Here is a 20,994-nt window from a genome sequence, read left to right as displayed (position 1 = left end):
GTACGGGAGGGCGGGAGTTAAGCAGACACTTTCACTTACAGCAGGTTAAACTTTTGTCGGACGGTCCCTTGGCCGGCCGCAGCAGGCAGCCGTAGAGACAGAGCGCAGGCACTCAGTCCGGGTCAGCTCAACATCACTGTGTGACTGACAGACTGACGCACGGACGGACGTGCTTCACTTCACATCACAGAAGCCGTGCGGGCGCTTCGTCCTCCTGAGCCGGATTTAAAACACACATCTCATCAGCTCGCCTTGCCTTGACGGACCTACCCCGACAGCTTCTCAGTCTTTCCGGAGCCAAAAATGTCACCGTGACGTTACAACCTCCATGTTCACCGTAACCAAACCATGAAGAGATGACCGGCGTGTAGCGCTGACAGCCAGGCAAGTGTCTCTGCTAACAGGTTGGCAGGTTTCCTCCATGATAACTTTTACTCACGCTACACTGTCACCTTTTATATCACACCGTATTGTATGTTTTCTCTTGGTGATTTAAAATATGTTACAATATCGCATATATAATATCACATATAACATCCGCACTGTTGTAGTATTTTATGATTTTTTGCTATAGGCGCATGTCAGCATATCTGGCTCATGCAGCCGTATAGCCTACAGCAAGTTAGTTTCCTCTTACCAAAATCAATAGTGTTGTATTACTTTGTACTCTTGAAAGGTGAACTAGAATCTCATGTTTTCTGTGTGTACAGTCTGAATCTGTTGAAGTCAAGCCGTCACGTTTCTAACAGATGTGTGATTTTTTTGTAGTTTGTAAAATTCAGTCATGTTAATTTTCACCTGATGTGACCCCTGTGAAATGGGTGCACTACATTCTGACAGAACATTCAGTCTGTTAAGGTGGAGAGACAAACCAAAGACATGAAGCAAATTATTCATCATAATACCATAAAACCAGCTAATCTGTCAATATTATTGCCCCAGTGTAGCCTTAAATATGTTGTATTATCACATATTCTTATATATGAGTTAATCTGCATTTAGGAGATGGATAAAGCAACCAAGTGCAATCAATTGAAGGCCATTGTTTATGTCATTCATTCCTACAAACTATGCTTTCAGAATCTAGTTGACAACCTTGCAAACATATTAAAAGGATTTTATGAGCAAACAACAAACAGGCCCATTGCACAGGTCAGTAGTGGACATATTAACTGTGGCTGTGTGTTTCCCCTGTGTGGACGGCTGGCTTGTGTTCCAGAGAGCAGTAGAGGAGCTGATGGTAAATGAGAGGCCGTCACCATGCCCTCGGGGAAGTATGGGATGCAGGAGGAATGGGAGAGGGAGGGGAACCAGGAGATCATGATGGACTTCCTGCTGCCCACTGGGATCTTCCTCAAATTCCTCGTGCCTCGTAACGACACCATCAAAAACATCAAAAAGGTATATCCGCTCACATATCAGCAAGATCAGAAGACCCATGATGGAGCCCCCCCCCCCCCCCCCACCACCACCACCACCACCATACATATTTATCTACTATAAGATAGCACTGTATCTTTAATTGATTTTCATTGATTGAATGCAACGCAGTGCTGCAGTTCTCATGACCGCAGCTTTGTTAAAAGGCCGTCGTTATTTACAATATTTACTCAATATGCTTTTAAACAAATTGGCCGAATTAATATCTCACTCATTCACTCAGACATTAAACAAATTAAAACATCACACAGTCCAAACAATGCTCTTGATTCATCTTGAAGTTTCCATTCAACTGTTAGAGAAGGAGCTGCAGCCCTCCTTCTCACTCTCCTTTTCGCTCCACACGGCCAGCTCAGTGTTGAAGCAGATCTGCTGTTAAATGTGAATGTGCCAGTTTCTATGCCAACAGTTCTGCCACTTCAGGCTGTTTGATTTAGCTTTGTTAAGTAATGATACTCTTGGAAATGGTTAAGATGATTAAGAGATTAAATGTCCTTTGGGTTTTGATCATTCACAAGGACATTTCTGAAAATGTTCAAAAATGGTCAGGATCATTTGTTTTCTTTGCATAATAGGTTATCATATTAGCTCATTAAGTTAATTGGAGAGTCAGAGGCTAATATGTTTTGTGTGTATATGTTTTAAATCACTTTTACATGACCCCGCTTGTATAAACACATTGTACACTGCAGGTCGTAACTCAGTCTTAGTCTATGGCTGCTGTCTCTTGTTTCAGATGGTTTGGAGAAGTGCCAGAGATGAGGCTCTGTTTGGTGAACTGGGTGATCCCGACGCATACGTCTTCACCTGCATCAACGAAACAGCAGAGAGGGAGGAACTGGAAGAAGAATCGAGGCGCCTATGTGACGTGCGGCCCTTCATGTGTGTTTTGAGGCTGGTGGCTAGGGAGGGTGACCGTGTGGAGAAGCTCACTAACGCCCAAATCGGCCTGTTAATTGGAAAAGGTACTTCCTCTAAGAGCTGAGCTGCTACACAGATGATTTTTAGTGTAGTTAGAAATAACACATATAACATCATAACACAAGCAGCAGTCTTCTGTTGTCATTTTAAAATAATGATCTGAGGCAGAGCTGCTTTTTCAGACGTTTTTCAAACTAACTGAAGATTACACAAAATGACATGTCAGTGTCATTATCAGATGATCAGACTGAATTGCCATTTCGTGACATTTTCAGTTGAAAGAGAAGCTGCAGGGAACTGCTAGCACTAATGTTTTTCATGTCAATTAAACAAATATGCTGAAATATATATTATATATTTTTTCAGTAACAAACTGCATCAAGTCTCATCTCAACGGGAATACCACAATGTTCCTGTTTTATTCCAAGATGGTTACGCCCACTAGCTTTGTGATAGGCTTTAATAGCCTACATTTTTTAGTGTACTGTTTTTTTTAGCAAGAAGAGTAAAAAGAAAAGTCTGCACACCATAGGAGCTTCCATGCAGGTATAATTTAATAAAGCATGATGTTTTGAGCCTCTTCTTCAGATACTAACAAATTGAGGAGGCTCAGAGATGCCATCTTTCAAAAGTCCCATGGCCCAGTCATGTGACCTAACACACCTGTGATACATTTGTCTCAATTTGATGAATAATTCATCAATAGAAAAAAGTAAAGAAAAACCTTTCTAGAGACAATTATAGCAAACACGCATAGAAATAGAAATATATACACATATATACATAAACATCTAAGTAGAATTTTATGTTCCTTAAAAAACAGGACTCAAGCTGTAAAGGCCATCATATTACATAAAAATACTATCAGAGGCGCCTCTTAAACATATTAAATATAGGGACCATAATACTCAGATAATACTCAATAAAGTAGTAAAAAAGAACCACATCAAGGAGATGGACAGTATTGGTATAAATGTCATGACAATTAATATTGAAAGAAGCAAGGACAATGATATAAACATCATGAAATTGACCTCAAAATGTACACTCTAAATTCCATCAGACAGCAACACAAGGAAATACATCAATATCTACAAAAAAGGTCTGATGTCAAAGTCCTCTTTTAGGCCCTTAGGAGCCAGTGTTCCCAATGTGTGGATCCAAAACTGTTCTCGTTTGAGAAGCATGGAGTTTATATCTTTTTTTTTAGCAACCCATTAAGAAGTGAAACCAGATTTAAAAAAAAGATTTATAGCTCATCTTTGAATGAGCTCAGTCTAATTTGAGGTAATAACAGATTTTATTTAGATGTAACTGCCAGTGATGGAGGGTTTGCCGAGTGGAAGTTCTTAGTTCGTTAGTTGTCATAAATTGTTGATATGTCAAGACTTGTATTCATGATTGGAGTTTGTACGATATGATGATAGATACACAGCATGAGCGTTGACGTGCTGGGAAAAAAATCTAAGATGTGACTGTAATTAAGAGGTCGGAAACCAGACTAGGTTACTGCTAGCAAAGTTAGAAAACCAAATGGAAAAATCATCAATTCTTTCTGAGTTTGACAGATTTCCTTAAGAGAAAATGTTTGGATGACAAAATATATCAAAGTTTATATTCTTTGACACTCTCATTATGATTTTTTTTCAGGTCTGCATGAGTTTGAGGCCCAGAAGAACCATGAGGTGCATGAGTTTCGAACTAAGATGCGTACATTTTGCGAAGAGAAGGCTCAGGAGCGGCAGACATGGCCATGGAACCAATGGATGGAGTACAGTTTCCCATGTAACCTGGAGCCAAGCTGTGCGCCCCAGCGTGGGAGCCTGAAGTCAAAAACAACTAAAAAGATGTTGGTCAATGTCAAATTTGAGGGCAGCGATGTGAGTTGATGTACTGTTGAAATTTTCTATTAGTCATATAATGAAACGGCTGTTAAGAGAAATGAAATGATTTTATGGTATGATGGGGCAGAAGCAAGGAACCCCACAAATAGCACAACAGCTTTGATTGGAAAAAGATTTGGTTCCACCATTTGCCGAAAAAATTGTGGAGGAAGATCTTAAGTAAATGTGAACATCTTTGGAAATCCCCCTCCCACACCACAAACACCACCTTGCAAACCTTTACACAGGCACAAGATCCACAAAGATGAAAGCTACACCTTGTATGGTTTTCTGTAAATCTGGCACATTTATTTGAATTTGTCTGGGGCTCTTACAGGAAAGCTTCATGCTGCAGCAGGACCCTCGGGACCTGCCGGAGGCTCTGATCAAGAGTGCCCTGAAGAAGAAGGCCACCGTCTTCCGCTTAGTGCGACAAGAGCCTGAGGACTACACCCTAAAGGTCAACGGGAGTTGGGAGTTCATCTATGGGAATCACCCCCTGTGCCAGTTCAAAGTGAGTGACGTGGCAACCTGTTGGAGCTTTGCTGATATATGTGGCAATACAACAATATTTCGTCATTTTGTTCACGTATTAATTAAACACATACTCCTACACATACTTTAAATCATAGTGGAGCTGAGAGGATTTGATCAGCAATGTCAACTTGAAAAAAAAGCTTTTCAATAAGTGCTCATATAAAACAAAAACATACAGATTACATAAGTATTCAACCTTTTGGCAGAATTACTGCCTCAAAACAATAAGGATATTAGGTCTGTATCCACTGTGCACATTTAGAGACTTCAATCTGACCCCGTTCCTACCTCACTGTTCAAACGCCATCTAGTTTCATGATGAAAGTGAATGAAGAAGTCTACCACTAATTCTGGATTTGGACATTAGCATTGTTGTCTTGCTGGAAAATAAAGCTTTTCGTAAGTCAGACTGAAGCAGGTTTTCCTCTGTGATATTTTTGTATTTTGCCGCATTCAATTTTGCTACCATCAAAAGTTTTCCAGTCCTGATTCATCCTTGTAGCATCTTTGCCGCTACAGCAAATGTGTAGCATTTTGATACATTTTGGGTTCAGAGGCATTAAAATACACTTTCTTTTTGACACAAAGCTGTGACTTGCAAAGCAACTGGGCAAGGGTTAGTTAGTTAGTTATATATAACTTGGATATATATATATGGATACTTCCTCCGAGGCATGAGTAACCCTAGAGTCACTTTATGATTTAGGTGTGTCATAGTAAGTTTAGGTGTGTCATAGTAAGTTTAGGTGTGTCACAATAAGCAGGTAAATTTTTAAACTGTTAAAACTTCAAATCAATTTATTGTACTTGTATTGATACATTTGTTGATTTGTTTTCACCTTGGCATTGTCGTAAAACAATAAAACACGAACATTTATTTAAGTAGTGGGGCTGTTATCTTCTCAGTGAATGAGAATGATTTGTTGTTTGTCTGTCTGTGAGCAATTGCCTTTTGTAGGTAGTCCATAGCAGCAGCAGAAGTCAGATCAGGAGTGGGGTGACTCTAGGTTTTGGTGGCAGGAGACTCCAGAGATGACTCCAGCTACCCGCAGGGTTGACTCATATCTATCTAGCAGCCCCGCAGAAAGGAACTGCATCCATCCACGCATAATAAGATTTTGGCTGCATTAACCTACAGCAAATGAACAGCCTCCAGGAGTTAACCGGTGCTATCAGAACACTGGGAAGCATCTGTGGGTGAACAGACTGATGGCTGTACCAGTAAACAAAAAAATCTCTTCTTCTTCTTCTGTCCCCTCTGTTTCCTCTCTTCCCCAGTACATTTTCTCATGTTTGAGAAATGGCCAGAACCCTCATCTAACCCTAGTGAGCCACTCCACCATCAGCAAATATCAGGATGAGCAGTGTAAAATGTGCAGCCAGTCGCTCCTTGTCAATCGCTCCATGTCCAGACCTCCTCCACTGCCACTGAAAAAAGTAAGATCTTTCAGTCTTTCTTTCCCTCTTTCTTTCTTTCTTTCTTTTTTTCTTTCTTTCTGCCCTCATCGCAGTTGTTCCTCAACCAGACCATGGACTTTAGCATGTTTGAAACATGTTGTGCAACACAATGTAGATAATTAATGCTTGACACCTTTGCTTTCATTTGCTGTGAATGAAAATATAGTGTATTATCCGCCTAGAAGTTGTAGTAGCAAAATGAAAGGTATTTTAAATCTAAAGTCATTCACACTTCAGAAAGACATATGAGCAATGCAGAACTATAAATGGATGTGTTTTTCAGAGTTTTTTGTCAGTTTCTTCCAGTTTCAAAGTTTGTTCCCCTTTCTTTACTTTCTTTTGTAAGTGTACACTGTTGTGTTTCACTGCTCTGACATGTTGCCAAACAGGAAACTGTACCAACAGTTTCGTGACTTCAGACAATCAGTGAATGCTATGAATGCACTTTTAATGTAAAGACTGTGCGGGAAAACATTAAATGTCTTCTCCAATGATTCCCTCATACAGCAGAACACCTCCTCTCTGTGGTCCATCACTGAAAATTTCTACATTCACCTGCTGCAGGGCAGCCGAGTCAATGCAGACGAAGGAATGAAGGTTGGTGCGGTTTTGTGTGGGTTTTCTCTCACTTTACTGCTCAATGAAATGTGGCATTGACTTGTTTACCAATATCTCAATTTCAGTTGTAGAAACAGTGGGTTTGACATGTAAATGACAGGGGGGTCACATGGTCCAGACCACACGTTTCCCATAATTCATCAAGGCGGTTGGTTTAAGCTTCAAAACAGGAAGTGGGGAGGGCCTATCTGGTTTTTACGTCTCGTTCTGAGGCCTAGATTCTAAGAAAAAAGACAGACTTCGTACCGTTTCTCCCTCCCTTGCTTTCAATGCACTTCTTTTTTTGAAGGCGATGCATGCATGTGTTACTATTGCAGACAGATAGGCCCTGACCTATCTTGAAATGTGTTCCAATTGAGATATTTCCTTGTAAATGACTGACAGAAGCATGTGAAAACATCCAGTATGCTTATTCACTTTTTCCATGTCCGTTTTTTTTTTTGCATTGTCAGTTTTCACACAATTTGTCAAACAAGCAGACGGAAGAGAATTCAAACAGGGACTCTTGTTAATGTGTGCCTGTGTGTTCTTTGTGAATCAGTTTCACAACTAACTATGTTACTGTTGAGATGGTTTATTAAGTATAAGAGCTCTTCCGGCTGCTGCTTTACTGCACATGATGACTCACTGCAAATTTGTCCTGTCACATAATTATCTGTCATGTCTGCAGTTGGCAGGCAGATGTTAGAAAAAAACACACCCTGGGGGAGAATAGCCACTCACGTATTTTGTAAATATGGACTCAGGCTATCTTGATTTGGCAAAGGGCAAGACCTTAATGGTAGTACAATATCAAATTGTAACTTGTGGTTGTTTATCATTTTTGACGGGCATCTCAACCTGTTTACGCTATGAATGTGTAGACCCTTTGACTCATAGCGTGAGTAACACAGGAAGCACTCTGAATCATCCAGAGAAGTCTGTAAATCTAGTACAATCAATCTCCCTCATACAAGTGCTAAAGTCTTCAGCTTCCAAACCACATGGCATGTACCCATCTAATCACTATTGTGTATGTGTGTTTCTCGCTTGCAGTTGGTGGTGCAGGCGGGTCTGTTCCATGGCAGTGAGCTGCTCTGTAAGGTGGTGACAAGCTCCGAGGTGCCTGTGTGCTCTGAGCCGCTGTGGGATCAGAGGCTGGAGTTTGACATTAACGTGGCTGACCTGCCACGCATGAGTCGCCTGTGCTTTGCACTCTACGCTGTCATTGAGAAAACCAAGAAACCCCGCGGCACCAAAAAGAAGAATAAGAAGGCGGTGAGTGCGTCAGAAACTGGTGGCGCTTTTAGGGGGCTTTAGAATACAACTTGAGTCGAGTGTTTGGGCTGGTGGGTGTGAATTTGTTAGCAAGCACAAACAGATCTGTTTCCTCTCTAGTGTGTAGTGCACGCGCACTACACTGTGTGCTGCGTGGGTGTGTTTTGCTGCTGTGTCTGGTTGTGCAAGTGTGTTCAGTGGCAAGTCTGTGGTTAACATTTCATCCGCTTCAACTCTTTTATCTGCACATCTCTCCAAGGAAGGAAGGAATTGGCAAACAGTTTCAAGGAATTCTAAATTCATCTTCACAGTCTTCCTATGTAGTACCAACACTCCCACTCACTGAGCATTTCACCTTTTAAATTACTCCTCATCTTTAAAGACTTTACTAGAGAATAGGCCTTAAAGTGCAAACCCATTTGCTTCTACCGTTATTTTTTTAAGTTTAGGTTTTCTCAAGATGTCTTCATCCAGAGCTCAACGCATGTATACTGTATTTATTTATTTATTTATTTAAGATTTATTAGGCAGAGACAGTACACATCAATCAACATTTTAGTTCACAACACAATGTAAATGTGTCAGAGTTAGCCAAGAGGCTAGTTTGCATCTGTAGTCTCCCCGGGCACCTCAACAATTTAGCAATGAACAATAAAAAAGTAGAGAAATGAAAGGAAAAATAATTTTAAAATAAAGATTTGATTTTGAACTATAAACAGCACATCATTAATACAAACAGTCAGTAAAAGGAATGTCCACAATATAGTCTGACGGTGATGCCTACAGAAGCTTTCAATTATAACATGGGCCCAGCTGGTGATACAAACAGCCACAGCTTCAGCAACTTTTTCAAGATCATATATATGAAATATAATTATCTGTACTAAATGAATACTACTACTACTATTGTTGTGGTTCTTATATGAATTTTGTTTTCTAACCACATTATTTGTTTGTTTGTGTTCATTTATTAATAGTCATTTATCAAGAAAAAGTTCCAAACATCAAATTTCTTAGTTTTTTCTCTGTTTTTTATAATTCTAAATAGTTTAAAATAATAATATAATAATAACCTCTTGAAAATTGGGTATTCTTTACTGTTTCTTGTATTTGTGTAGAATAGAATTAATCGAGAAAATAATTAATTTAATTAATATTAAATATAATTATTATTATTATTGCAGAACATTATATGCTGCATCATGCCACATGCTACAGAGTCATTCAGCTTTTGCTCTTCTGGCTTCATAATTATTTTAAAATTCTACGTCAATTCTACAACAGAGCTAGCACTACAATGTGAGATAGCATTGTAAAAAAAAGTCATCTCTCTGTACAGTGAGAAGTACAGTGGGCAGCAACAAATTCCGCTTTTTTCTGCATCTGTGGTCTCAGCCTAGTTTGTTTTGAAGCCCTGCACTGGCAAACATGAAGTCCAGATGTGCTCATGGGCGTGAAGGCCACTTCTGCTTTCTTCTTCTCTTGTTTTTTTTACATTTTTAAATGTGAATAAACAAGACATGCAAAATACACACATAAACTTACACAGGCATGGCTGCAAATCCGCTCCCTGTCTCACCCACATACGAACTGAAAGATGACTTCACTCAAAAGGAGCAGGTCATCATCAGTTAAAATTGAAAAAGCAAGAAAAGAAAAATTAAATGACTATATAATTAAATACAACATAAAATAACAAGGAACTATCCTGGCTTTTTCAGATGACTAATTCTGAGCAATGCTATAATTCAATTCATATTTCTATATCAAATCTGATACAGGCATTGGCAAGGTGTTCATGTAGGTCAAATAGGGTTGCCCAAGCTTTAGAAAGGTTTTGTATTCATTTATGACAGTATATGTGATCTTCTGGAGTGAAATGCAACTACTCATTTCTGAAAAGCGCTAGCTATGATGAGCTATCAAACTTCCACATCATTGTTATACACTTCCTGGCAATGCAGAAAGCTTTCTAAAGCTTTCTAAAATCTTAGACGTAATTCCTAAAAAACCTTTTTCAAAAACTCCTAAATGTGCACTAATGGTTGTAAGATTCTCCAATAAGCAAATCTGTGGATCCAATGCAAAGCTAAATCCTGTTTTTATTATAATATCACAGAAGTAATATCAGAAAGCATTAAGTTTAATATACAACCTGGTGTGATGCAAAAACAAGCTCTCCTCTATACCACATCTAAAACTCATATCTAATAGCTCAGGTTTGTATCCTGTGCTGTGAAATAGAGTTGGTGAAGAAAGAAAAAAAATAATCAGTGTGTACTAATAAAGGACTAATAATGGCTGACAAACATTTTTGACACACTTCTGTCTAAAGCTCTGCATTAACTATTACTTTTAAGCGGGATTCCCACCCACTTCTGCTTTCTGAGCCACTTCTCTCTTCTTTTGCCCGGAAGAGAAGTTCTCCAGCCAGACACCAGAAGGACTTACAGAAGTTGAGCTATTTTGGCCGTTCTTGTTTATGTGTTTCGGCTCTTTTCTTCTTTTTTTTTTTAGTTGGTCACATTTAGACAGTTAAATTACAGTTTTATTGATGATCACTGCCTGGATCTCATTTCCATTATATTCCTCTTTTGCTTCTTTAGAGTCTAACTTTAGCCATAAAACTTGAGACATTATACATATCACTCTCAATTAAATGTTTAAAGAAGTTGTAAAGTCCTTTTCTTATGATTTAAGATGATGAATTATACCGTAAAAGTTGCAGTGAACATGCTTTAAAATTTTTCATTAAAATATTTCCTTTACCCTACATGATTTGAATTCAAATGAACATCGCAATTAGATCATATGTTGTACAAGAGAGATTTAATGATTCAATGCATGAGTGAAAAGATTTCATCATAAATACACATTTTAAGAAGTGCACCTGTAGCCTGCTGGTGAAGTCCACAGTTTGGTTCTGACTGTGAACCTTTGTTGTACATCGTACTCTATACTATACTATACTATACTATACTATACTATACTATACTATACTATACTATACTATACTATACTGTATGTATCTTTTGGATGTTGACCATACTTTTTGACCTCCAAAATAGCAGCTAGATGTTGAGGTAGATATGGAGATATCATTTTATGTCCCACAAAGATTCTGATTGAAATAATTTCACTAAACAAACTGATTTCATTGTAACTGAACTAGCTGAAAAAAGATTGACGAAGAGAGAGTTGCAGTACTTTCTGTCCTTCTTTCACTTTCAGTGGTAAAGATACCAACGCTGTGCATGATTTTACTGTTTACAGATGGTCCTCATCCTCACTGCTTCTCTCTGTGTTCTTTCAGGATTGTCCGATTGCCTGGGTGAACACCATGGTGTTTGACTACAAGGACCAGCTGAAGACCGGGGAGTTCCTCTTGTCCACATGGCCATCTGTTCCCGGTACTCTCAGCCTTGCCTCTTCTCGTATTTCTTCTTCATTAAACACCCCACATGTTCACAGACTCCTCCACAACACCTGGCAGCATTGAGAGATGAAATACTCATGTGGCCATCAAAAACCACACATTTTCACACATTATACACTTGTTGATCTACAATGTTGTCTGTTTTTAAGATATGTAAGTGACTGTTGTTTACTGGTGTAAAAAGCATTTCTGTGTAGTGGGGTTACGTGTTTATTCAGTAGTGCAAAATGATGTTATCTTTCTCTGCGGTTTGGAAAAGCAGGAAGTTTAGCTTTCATAAATGGAGTGATTTAAAACAGAAAATATTCTCACTAAGTGGACAAAAGTTTCACAGTTAAATTTTTTATCACAGATGACAAAATCGACCTGTTGAACCCAATGGGAACCGTTGAGAAGAACCCCAATGTTGACAGTGCTGCAGGGCTTCACATTCACTTCCCAAACATCAGGCCATATCCTCTGTACTACCCTCCACTTGAAAAGGTACTCATTACTAAAAGGTTGTATTTGTGGATCTACTGAAATGTGGAGTTAGATTATATTATAATCATCATTTTTTTCAGATCAATGAAAAGGAAAGAAATGGCGAGGCAGCTGTTGTAACTAAAGAAGATGTAAGTACATTTTACACCATTGAAATAAATAAAAAAACAGCAGTTGTTTCTTGCTAACCACAATTTTTTATAAATATGTTGTTGTGTGGTTTTGCTCTCTGTAGTACATGAAGCTAAAAGAAATAATGGACAACAAAAACTACACCGAGTTTTTCGAGGACGAGAAAGAGCTTTTGTGGAAGCTTCGTGCTGAAGTCCGTGAACGTTATCCTGAAAATCTGTCCAAGCTGCTTCTCATCACCAAGTGGAATAAGTTGGAGGATGTAGTTCAGGTATGGATGGAGGCCCTTGGAGGGGAAAGCAATTAGAGAATTTCTCAGCCAACACATAACAACTGGGAGAATTTTCAAATAGATTTCAAACTATTGAGCTATTCTGTCATTGCATAATATGGCCATCTTTTTTTATTATTAATTTCACATATTGGACTGTTATATCTGAGCCCAGATTCCTCTCCATCAAAAAACTTTTAAAAACATACTTCTAAATAAACTGTTTTTGTGCTTTTTTTCTTGCATGTGAAGGCAACACATTGCTTAGAAAATGTGAAAATTGGAAAAAGGAAGGGTTTGAATACCATCAAATCTGCACATGAATATCCCAGCCATTCAATGTCTCAAATTAAATTAAGCATCATATCAGATAACTACAATAATTAGTAGGCCTACATGATTGAAAATACATTAGAACAATTTGGAACAGTTCTTTCTATGATTTTAAACATCAGTTCTAGTTTTTTGCTTTGTACAAAATAATTTTTTGACTCCCCTCAGATGTTGGCTTTACTGAGGAATTGGCCAGAACTCCCCGCCATCAATGCCTTGGAGCTCTTAGACTACAGTTTTCCTGACCCAGCCGTTCGTTCTTTCACTATCAGATGCCTCAGGAAGCTCAGGTAGGCTCATGTTAATGTTCATGCTTTTGCTTACATCTATGCATCAGACATGTTGCGTTTTTGAATTTCAATTGCGTACTCATTTGTGTAACTTTTTCTCTGCTCAGTGATAATGAACTGCTACAGTATTTAATCCAGCTGGTCCAGGTCCTGAAGTATGAGTCCTACCTAGACTGTGACCTCACCACTTTCCTCCTAGAGAGGGCTTTATCCAACAGGAGGATAGGACACTTTCTGTTTTGGCATCTCAGGTCAGACAGTCAAGTGCAGTGGAAAACATGAGATGATGTACATCTAAAGCATCTTCTCTAACTGGAGACTTCTTCTCCCCTTTATTTTAGGTCAGAGATTCACGTGCCATCTGTGAGTTTGCGTTTTGGTCTGATTCTTGAGGCCTACTGCAGGGGAAACATCCACCACATCAAGCTCTTAACCAAACAGGTAATCACTGATCCTCAAGCTCTGAGATGTGTGTATTTGTTTTGTACTAAATTTCAGACTCTGACTTACTGACTTCTGCCACACAGAGCGAGGCTCTGAGCAAGATGAAGGCCCTGAGTGACTTTGTCAAGTCGGGTTCCCAAAAGATCTCAGCGGAGGACCTGAAGCTATGTATCAGACAGGAGTCCTACCTGGAGGCCCTGTCAGACCTGCTGTCACCACTTAACCCCAGCGTCACCCTCTCTGAAATCTGGTTAGTGCCAGTCAGACACACACACACACACACACACACACACACACACACACACACACACACACACACACTAACTGCAGCATAATCTTTCTTTACAATTGCATTGTTTGCCTGCAAACTTTTCCGGGGTATTTTTGGTCCCTTTCTCAATTACAAAACAATACATTTGTAGTCTATTGGCATATTAACCCTTAAATAAAGATGCAGTTCCAGGGGCTAGGACACATTTTATTTACAAAATTCCTCAAGATCCATACCACCCATCCCCTCCATAAAACACTAGAAAATCTCAGGAGCTCATTCAGCAACAGTTTCAGACTCCCCCACTGCTCAAGAGAATGTTACAAAAGATCCTTCCTACCCACTGCAATGCAACTGTACAATGCTTCACTCACATAATACACCCTGACCCTGTATTGACCATGACCGTGTATTTATTGTGCCTTTACATGCACTTTTATCCATATACTCATTGTGCTTTTATACTGGGTTTTAGCAATGCTGAGGGTGGGAGGGTGTGTTTTTATGTATTCTTAGGTATTTTATGTGATTTCTATGTTTGTTGTCTTTGTGCCATGTTTGTGCCATGTATTGCTGCTATCTTAATCAGTGTAGTGCCACTGAAGTTTTTTTATTTTTAAATATTATTTTTAAATCTAACTAAATCTAACAGTTTACACTTATTTCTACTCTTTCTTGATTTTTTTAATATATGTAGTGTGATAGCCGAGGAGAAATTTGCCTCATTCACTACAGAAGCCCACAAGGGACAACACTTACTGATTCACAGATAATAAACAAGTCAATAAGTAAAATGGCACCAGGTTGAAAAACTAAAAAAGGCACTATATTGTGTAACAAGATGTAGTCTACAGCCATGCTAGCTGGTCTTTGAGGCTATACTTGACCTAAATGCTCACATCAGCTTGCTAGCATGCTTGCTAATAATGCTAGCATGTTGGTGTTTAGCAGGTATCATTTTTACCACAGGTACCATTGGTTTAACATGTTAGCATGCTAACATTAGCTAATTAGCACAACATCAGAGTACAGCTGAGGATGATGGGAATGTCATTAGTATTGCAGGTGTTTGATCATGAATCAAACTATTGGACAAGTATAAATTTCAACCTGATGATGGCACGAGATGTAAAGTCAGGAAAATCAAGGTTGTTACAAGTCATTCTCTGTGGACCACAAATGTATGTATACAATTTCACAGCATTCCAGCCAATAGCTGTTGAGATATTTCAGTTTATATTTTAAAGTGGTGAACAATCGACAGACAATGACATCAAATAATGAACTTTTAAGTGCATTTTGTCTTTAGTCTATGAAACTGGCACACTGTTAGGTTGATCATGTGCTCATAATGAGTGTGTTTTCTGTTGCAGTGCAGATAAGTGCAGATTTATGGACTCCAAGATGAAGCCACTATGGCTGATGTACAAGAACCCCGGGGCTTTTCCAGAGATGGTGGGCATCATCTTCAAGAACGGAGATGGTGAGATATCAGTAAACTTGAAGACATGGCCACAAACATACTGTGAACATTAACATACAGTAGCTCACACTGACAGGATTTAAGCTGTAGTTGATTTTAGTTTAGCACAAAAGGGATACAATACAGGGTTTAACATTTAAATGTAACCTAAAGATAAACATACTCAGCAGGTTATGAAAGGGTCAACCCCTAAATTAAAAAAGAGGAAATTAGTATGAGGGTGAAAATTAGCATGACATTTAATTTTCATTTGTCATCACCTTCAGATCTTCGACAAGACATGTTGACCCTCCAGATGATCCAGCTCATGGAGAATTTATGGAAGAAAGAAGGCCTGGATCTCAGGTGGGAACAGCTGTTTACAGCAGACTTAAACAGTTTTGCAAAATATCTTCTGGACAACCAACCTCATAGTGTTGATTTTGCCTTACACTCACAGGATGATCCCATATGGCTGCTTGTCCACTGGGAATAAAATGGGGCTCATTGAGGTAGTGAAGAACTCCGACACCATCGCCAATATCCAACTTAACAGCAGTACCAGTGCTGCAACGGCTGCCTTCAACAAGGACGCCCTGCTCAACTGGCTCAAATCTAAGAATCCAGAGTGAGTATGATGAACTACTTGCCACAAGCTATGTTAATTCTTGGAAGCCTGAAAATAAAATGTTCTACTGTGTAGATACTAGGGCTGCACGATTTGATGAAAAAGTCATACTGTGAGTATTGTGGAAAATATTGCGATTACGATATGATAAACAAAACGGTATCGTGAGTGTATGTTTGTCGGTGTGACCCTCATGTCTGGATCATTTTCTGAAGTCCCTCTTTGCTAAAAGGGGCATTGTGTCTTTTGCCAAGCAGTTTGTGTTTTGTTTTGTTTACAGACTGGTCTTAAGTTGTCTCTTTATTAGTAGCGCTTTCACTGTGATGCATTCATATTTTACTTTGTGCTGTTTATGCTGCTGATATAAGTGTGTTGTATTGCCGTGTGTCGTACAGACTTTCATTTTAGATGTTTTAAAGAGTACCTCTTTCTTCTCTGAGATTGCTGAGTTTTGAATCCAAAATATCACCATGTAACAGAGGTCGCGGCTTTTTTGGCCACCAGTTCAGTGTCGGCCTGCTCATTGGCATCCATTTGCACCTGGTCTGTGGTCTGCACACCAGCAAGTCATGTGACCATGCACTGCACACACTTCACTGACTACACAGAGACTTAGAGCAGTCTTTGAAGTATCTCTGCTCATGATGCATAGATGACCAAATGTAACTTCCCCCATCTTCTAGTGGGGAGGTATTACCCAGCCCAGCTCTGTCTGGAGCTGTATCCCAGTGGCATAACAGTTCTAGCCATGCTTTGTTAGTACACAGTGCATTCACACTAGTAAAACTGTCTTGAATAATGCTTGTCACCACCTCATCTGCTGTCGCATCTCTTCAACAGGTCAAACGTTTTGTGGTTGCTGTTGAAGTTATTTAAGTTGGAAATTTACTTTAAGCTATGTGCGCTGGCTCTGTTTTTGACACACTTCATTGGTATTTTCAAGGTCTACATGTGACCATTATACATATATGGATATGTTAATAATATATTTAAAAAATCCCCTCCAGATAAGTTTTAAGACAGGTGAAAATACACTGCTTTGAGTAGTAATTTGTGCCTGATGTTTTTCCATGAAACATGTACAATTGCTATATAAAAATCATTACAACTACTCTACTTAATTACTTACTCTACTCTGTACCCCTTATTGACATATCCAGAATCTGAAGTGAAAAGTGCATTTTTCAGTGGAGGCTTCAAATTTACACATCACACTTGTATACTTTAATTGTTTACTTCAAAATATGAATTGCCTTGCAGCCTTTTAAGAAGGTGACAAAATGCATAGGTGACTACAGCTTTTGCAACATTAAATGAGAGTAGGTTTTTATTTGGTCCCAGACAGTCTGAAGGTCTTGTCTGCTTTAAAAAGCTCCTTGAGGAGAAAGAACCATTGGGTGTAATGAATAAGCCTCTGTACGTCACATTGGCAAGACGGGCCCAGCTGACCGCAGGACAGGACAGAAAGGCAATTAGCTTGAAATGCTGGAGTGCCTGAAATGGAGCAGAGAAAATTAGTAAAAGCTTAACACAGTGAACCTCATGCACGTCTAGACCGTGACAGGACGCAAAGGTAAATCATTAATTGGTGACAGGAACTCCTCTGTGAATATTTTATTTAGCAGTGAGAAATCCTTTGTAATATTATAAGAACTCCTCACTCCCCATCCTGTGTGTGTGTGTGTGTGTGTGTGGGTGTGCGTGGGTATGTGTGTGTGTGTGTGCGTGCGTCTGTGTATGTGTCTGCAGTTTATAAGACGAAGATGAGGGAAGTGTAAATGCACTGTAAAAACAAAACACACTCATACTTTGCTTCCTTGTTTCTCTGAATTCTTTTTTTGTCACCAGGGACAAACTTGATCAAGCAATAGAGGAGTTCACATTGTCTTGTGCTGGCTACTGTGTAGCTACTTATGTCTTGGGCATTGGCGATCGTCACAATGACAATATCATGATCAGGGAAACTGGACAGGTGGGATTTACAACTTTTATATTTAACTCAATTTTAACAACATACATAATGCAGAAATTATTCTTTTCCATGAAAGGCTCCACAGTTTCATAGTAGGCAAGAACTTTAATAACACTTTTGGTTTATTTTGTCAGACTCTGTGATCATTTTGAAGCCAAGTCTTGATGGGTTAATCCATTAATCGAGTCTTTTAGAAATGTGACTGTGGTCAGTGATTCAGAACCTACTTTAGTTTATTTTCACCTTTGCTCCTCAGCTATTCCACATTGACTTTGGGCATTTCCTGGGCAACTTCAAGCGGAAATTAGGGATCAACAGGGAGCGTGTGCCTTTTATCTTGACCTATGACTTTGTCCATGTGATCCAAGAAGGAAAGACCAACAACAGTGACAAGTTTGAGAGGTACAATTTATTGGTCAGCATACTGATAGCAATCTGGGATTCTGTCCACATTTTTGCCATAACTGATGACTTATATTTTCATCCGTTGTTGTCAGGTTCAGGGAGAACTGTGAGCGGGCCTATAAGATCCTGTGTCGGAACGGAACGCTGTTTGTCAACCTCTTTGCTATGATGAAGGCAGCAGGACTTCCTGAGCTTACGTCCTTCAAAGACATTCAGTATCTAAAGGTATACAGCAAGGATGATGCTGATGTTGATGCTGATGCTGCCAATGAGGATGTTAACAATGTTGATAATGTTTTGTTTTCTTGTCTTCTAAAAGGACTCTTTGGCTTTGGGCAAATCAGAAGAAGAAGCCCTGAAGAACTTCAAAGTGAAGTTCAATGAAGCTCTGCGAGAGAGCTGGAAGACCAAAGTCAACTGGATGATGCACTCCTTGTCCAAAGATAACAGACCGTGAAGAACACTGAACCAAAATGATTAATTTATGGAGTAAAAAGGGAAGAACACACAATCAGATACTTATTATTATTACTTATTTTATTGATGACATTCAAGGACACTCAGCAAATGTTTACACCTGACTGACCCGTTTGTAGCAAGGAACAACTAAGTGGAGGCCTCCGGAGACAGCAAGATAATCACGGAGTGTAAAGCAGATATTTTCATGACAAAGGAAGCCCATCACACTCATCTTTCTGCCATCACAGAACGGGATTGTACTTGTGTTTTCGATGTGTTGAGATGACTACTTGAAAACTACCTTTAGCAGGAAGCAAACTGCAAACAAACTTTATGATGACTTTAGTTGTCTGTTAGTTGTGGAGTACAGCAATGTGGGCAGCAGCTTCACCTCAAGTCTTTCATATGATTTACAACTGTCCATGGTGATGATTTCCTCTCATTTCAAATGCCTCTTTGCAATTGTGTCTTTTATTTTATTATATTGTATTTTATTTAATTTGAAATACTTGTACAAAGATATTTTTAAAACAAATGTGTTTTATTGCCTGAAGCTCAGTATGTTGCCTATATAGTGCCAGTAGAATGGAAAGATTGTAACAATGGGAATTCATTGAGATTGGAAGTGTGGTTCTGAGATTAGAAGCTATTTTGAATGAGACCTTCATTTAATAACACCCCTGTGTTACAGGCTGTGTTTACTACACCATTAATAATGCAAATAAGACTGTGGACTTGCATAAGTCATGATACTTAGGGGACATGTGGTACACATGACCCTTTTTGAAAGTGTACATCTGGACTATGTATGCTATTTCAGATGATGCAGTACTGTTTCTGTTGTTTTCTGATATTTAAGGTATGCACTGCGATTTCCCATCTTGTTTTTTAACTGATGTGCCAGGTGCCGTGAAAGAGATTTCATGCTTACAATGACATACACCTCTATACTTTGACATATCTGATGCAGTGCAAAAATGATATTTGTCTGTTTAAATGAGCCTATGTGTGCTGTATGATTTAAATTTATGGTCCGTTCAGATTACTTTACATGCTGTATATTCAGCTGTCAGTCCTGCAAGGACCACTTGAATAGAAGGATACAATGTGCTTTTCAGAGCCATTTTATTTTGCATAGGAGTTTGAATTAATACTTTGTTCAATGATGACTTTTACAGAAAAGCAAGTGTAGCTGTAGATTACACAGCAAGAAGATTTAAATACCTTAAGCTACTGAAATATTCACTTTGGAACAGACTTTAAATATGGGTCATGACTGTCCCTCAGTATGGGCTTAGCTAAACACTTTGCTGCTGCTTTAGGCCTGGAAGAGTGAGTCTATTGAGTGTATGTGCTACTTTTGCAAGTTGTACAATATACTGCTGTTGCCTTTTGAATTGATTGTAATTCTTGAATTCTGTCCAATGATGCAAAACATTCTGAGGCTTAGGCCTGATTTACTTGTGTGCAGCTAAAACAGATAAATCATCCTGTCAGCATAGTAGGTCTGATATAGACCTGTCCTTCATCTGCATCCTGTTTTTACATTTCCTTTTCTTGCTGTTGGGAGGAGAACATACTCTCAATAAACTGTTTGCAACAGCACAGCTTAGTGAGGCTTACTTTGAGCCATGTCATCATTTTCCTTAATGGTCTACGTATCTTTCAGATTTAAAAAGGCTGATCATGGATCAAGGTCAGAAAAAACACCAAAGTCACCATTTTCCTTTAAACCAGAATAATCCTCAGTATTTGTAGAGTAAGTGTGACAGTTCACAATCTCCAAACAGCTGAGCAGAGAAAACAAGTAAATAAACTATTTATGTTATGAATCAATCAATGAAGAATATAGCTATATGGGTCATATTTTAAATTACAAATTCAATATAGCTTCCACATGGTGTCATATTTGGCAGGCTGTGGAGGCTGGAACAAATGAATTGATTTCTCAGGGTAGTTGAACAAAGACACAAGTTATTATGTTTTGTTCACTTTACTATTATGAAAATGAGAAATAGCATCAGTTAAGACTACAGTACATGCGTATTTAAAAAAAGAAATCGAATTGCAATGTGTAGGTAATATTTCCCCTTGCAGTGTAGTCAGAAAATTTGCATTTGTGCAGCTGTAGCGTGAAAAAAAATCCCATCTATTTAGAGAGGAAAATCTGATTTGCAACAAAGTTAAGTTCCTGTATTATAATATTTCTCACCATGGGCATAAATCTATTTACAATTAATGACTAAATTCATAGTGCCAAAACAAATGAATCAGTTAAGTGAAGAAAGTACAAT

General features: G+C 38.8%; 1 protein-coding gene across 1 annotated transcript; it reads left to right on the top strand.

Moving 5' to 3' along the window:
* The first annotated feature begins 156 nt into the window (after positions 1 to 156).
* Positions 157 to 20,385, top strand: pik3cd (phosphatidylinositol-4,5-bisphosphate 3-kinase, catalytic subunit delta). Its single transcript, XM_053317767.1, has 23 exons — positions 157 to 384; positions 1,220 to 1,401; positions 2,177 to 2,405; positions 4,012 to 4,241; positions 4,582 to 4,758; positions 6,060 to 6,218; positions 6,747 to 6,836; positions 7,893 to 8,114; positions 11,428 to 11,524; positions 11,903 to 12,033; positions 12,114 to 12,164; positions 12,269 to 12,436; positions 12,938 to 13,059; positions 13,167 to 13,310; positions 13,401 to 13,500; positions 13,587 to 13,753; positions 15,148 to 15,257; positions 15,524 to 15,602; positions 15,697 to 15,864; positions 17,713 to 17,836; positions 18,093 to 18,238; positions 18,334 to 18,466; positions 18,561 to 20,385. Exons 2-23 carry the CDS (start codon positions 1,261 to 1,263, stop codon positions 18,696 to 18,698), a joined length of 3,126 nt encoding a protein of 1,041 aa, XP_053173742.1. The 5' UTR covers positions 157 to 384; positions 1,220 to 1,260; the 3' UTR covers positions 18,699 to 20,385.
* The last annotated feature ends 609 nt before the right edge of the window (positions 20,386 to 20,994 follow it).

The sequence above is a fragment of the Scomber japonicus genome, chromosome 4, assembly GCF_027409825.1.
Source record: "Scomber japonicus isolate fScoJap1 chromosome 4, fScoJap1.pri, whole genome shotgun sequence".
Classification (NCBI taxonomy): Eukaryota; Metazoa; Chordata; class Actinopteri; order Scombriformes; family Scombridae; genus Scomber; species Scomber japonicus.
The sequence above is the reverse complement of the archived record's forward strand: the minus strand, read 5'-3'. Positions and strand labels throughout refer to the sequence as shown.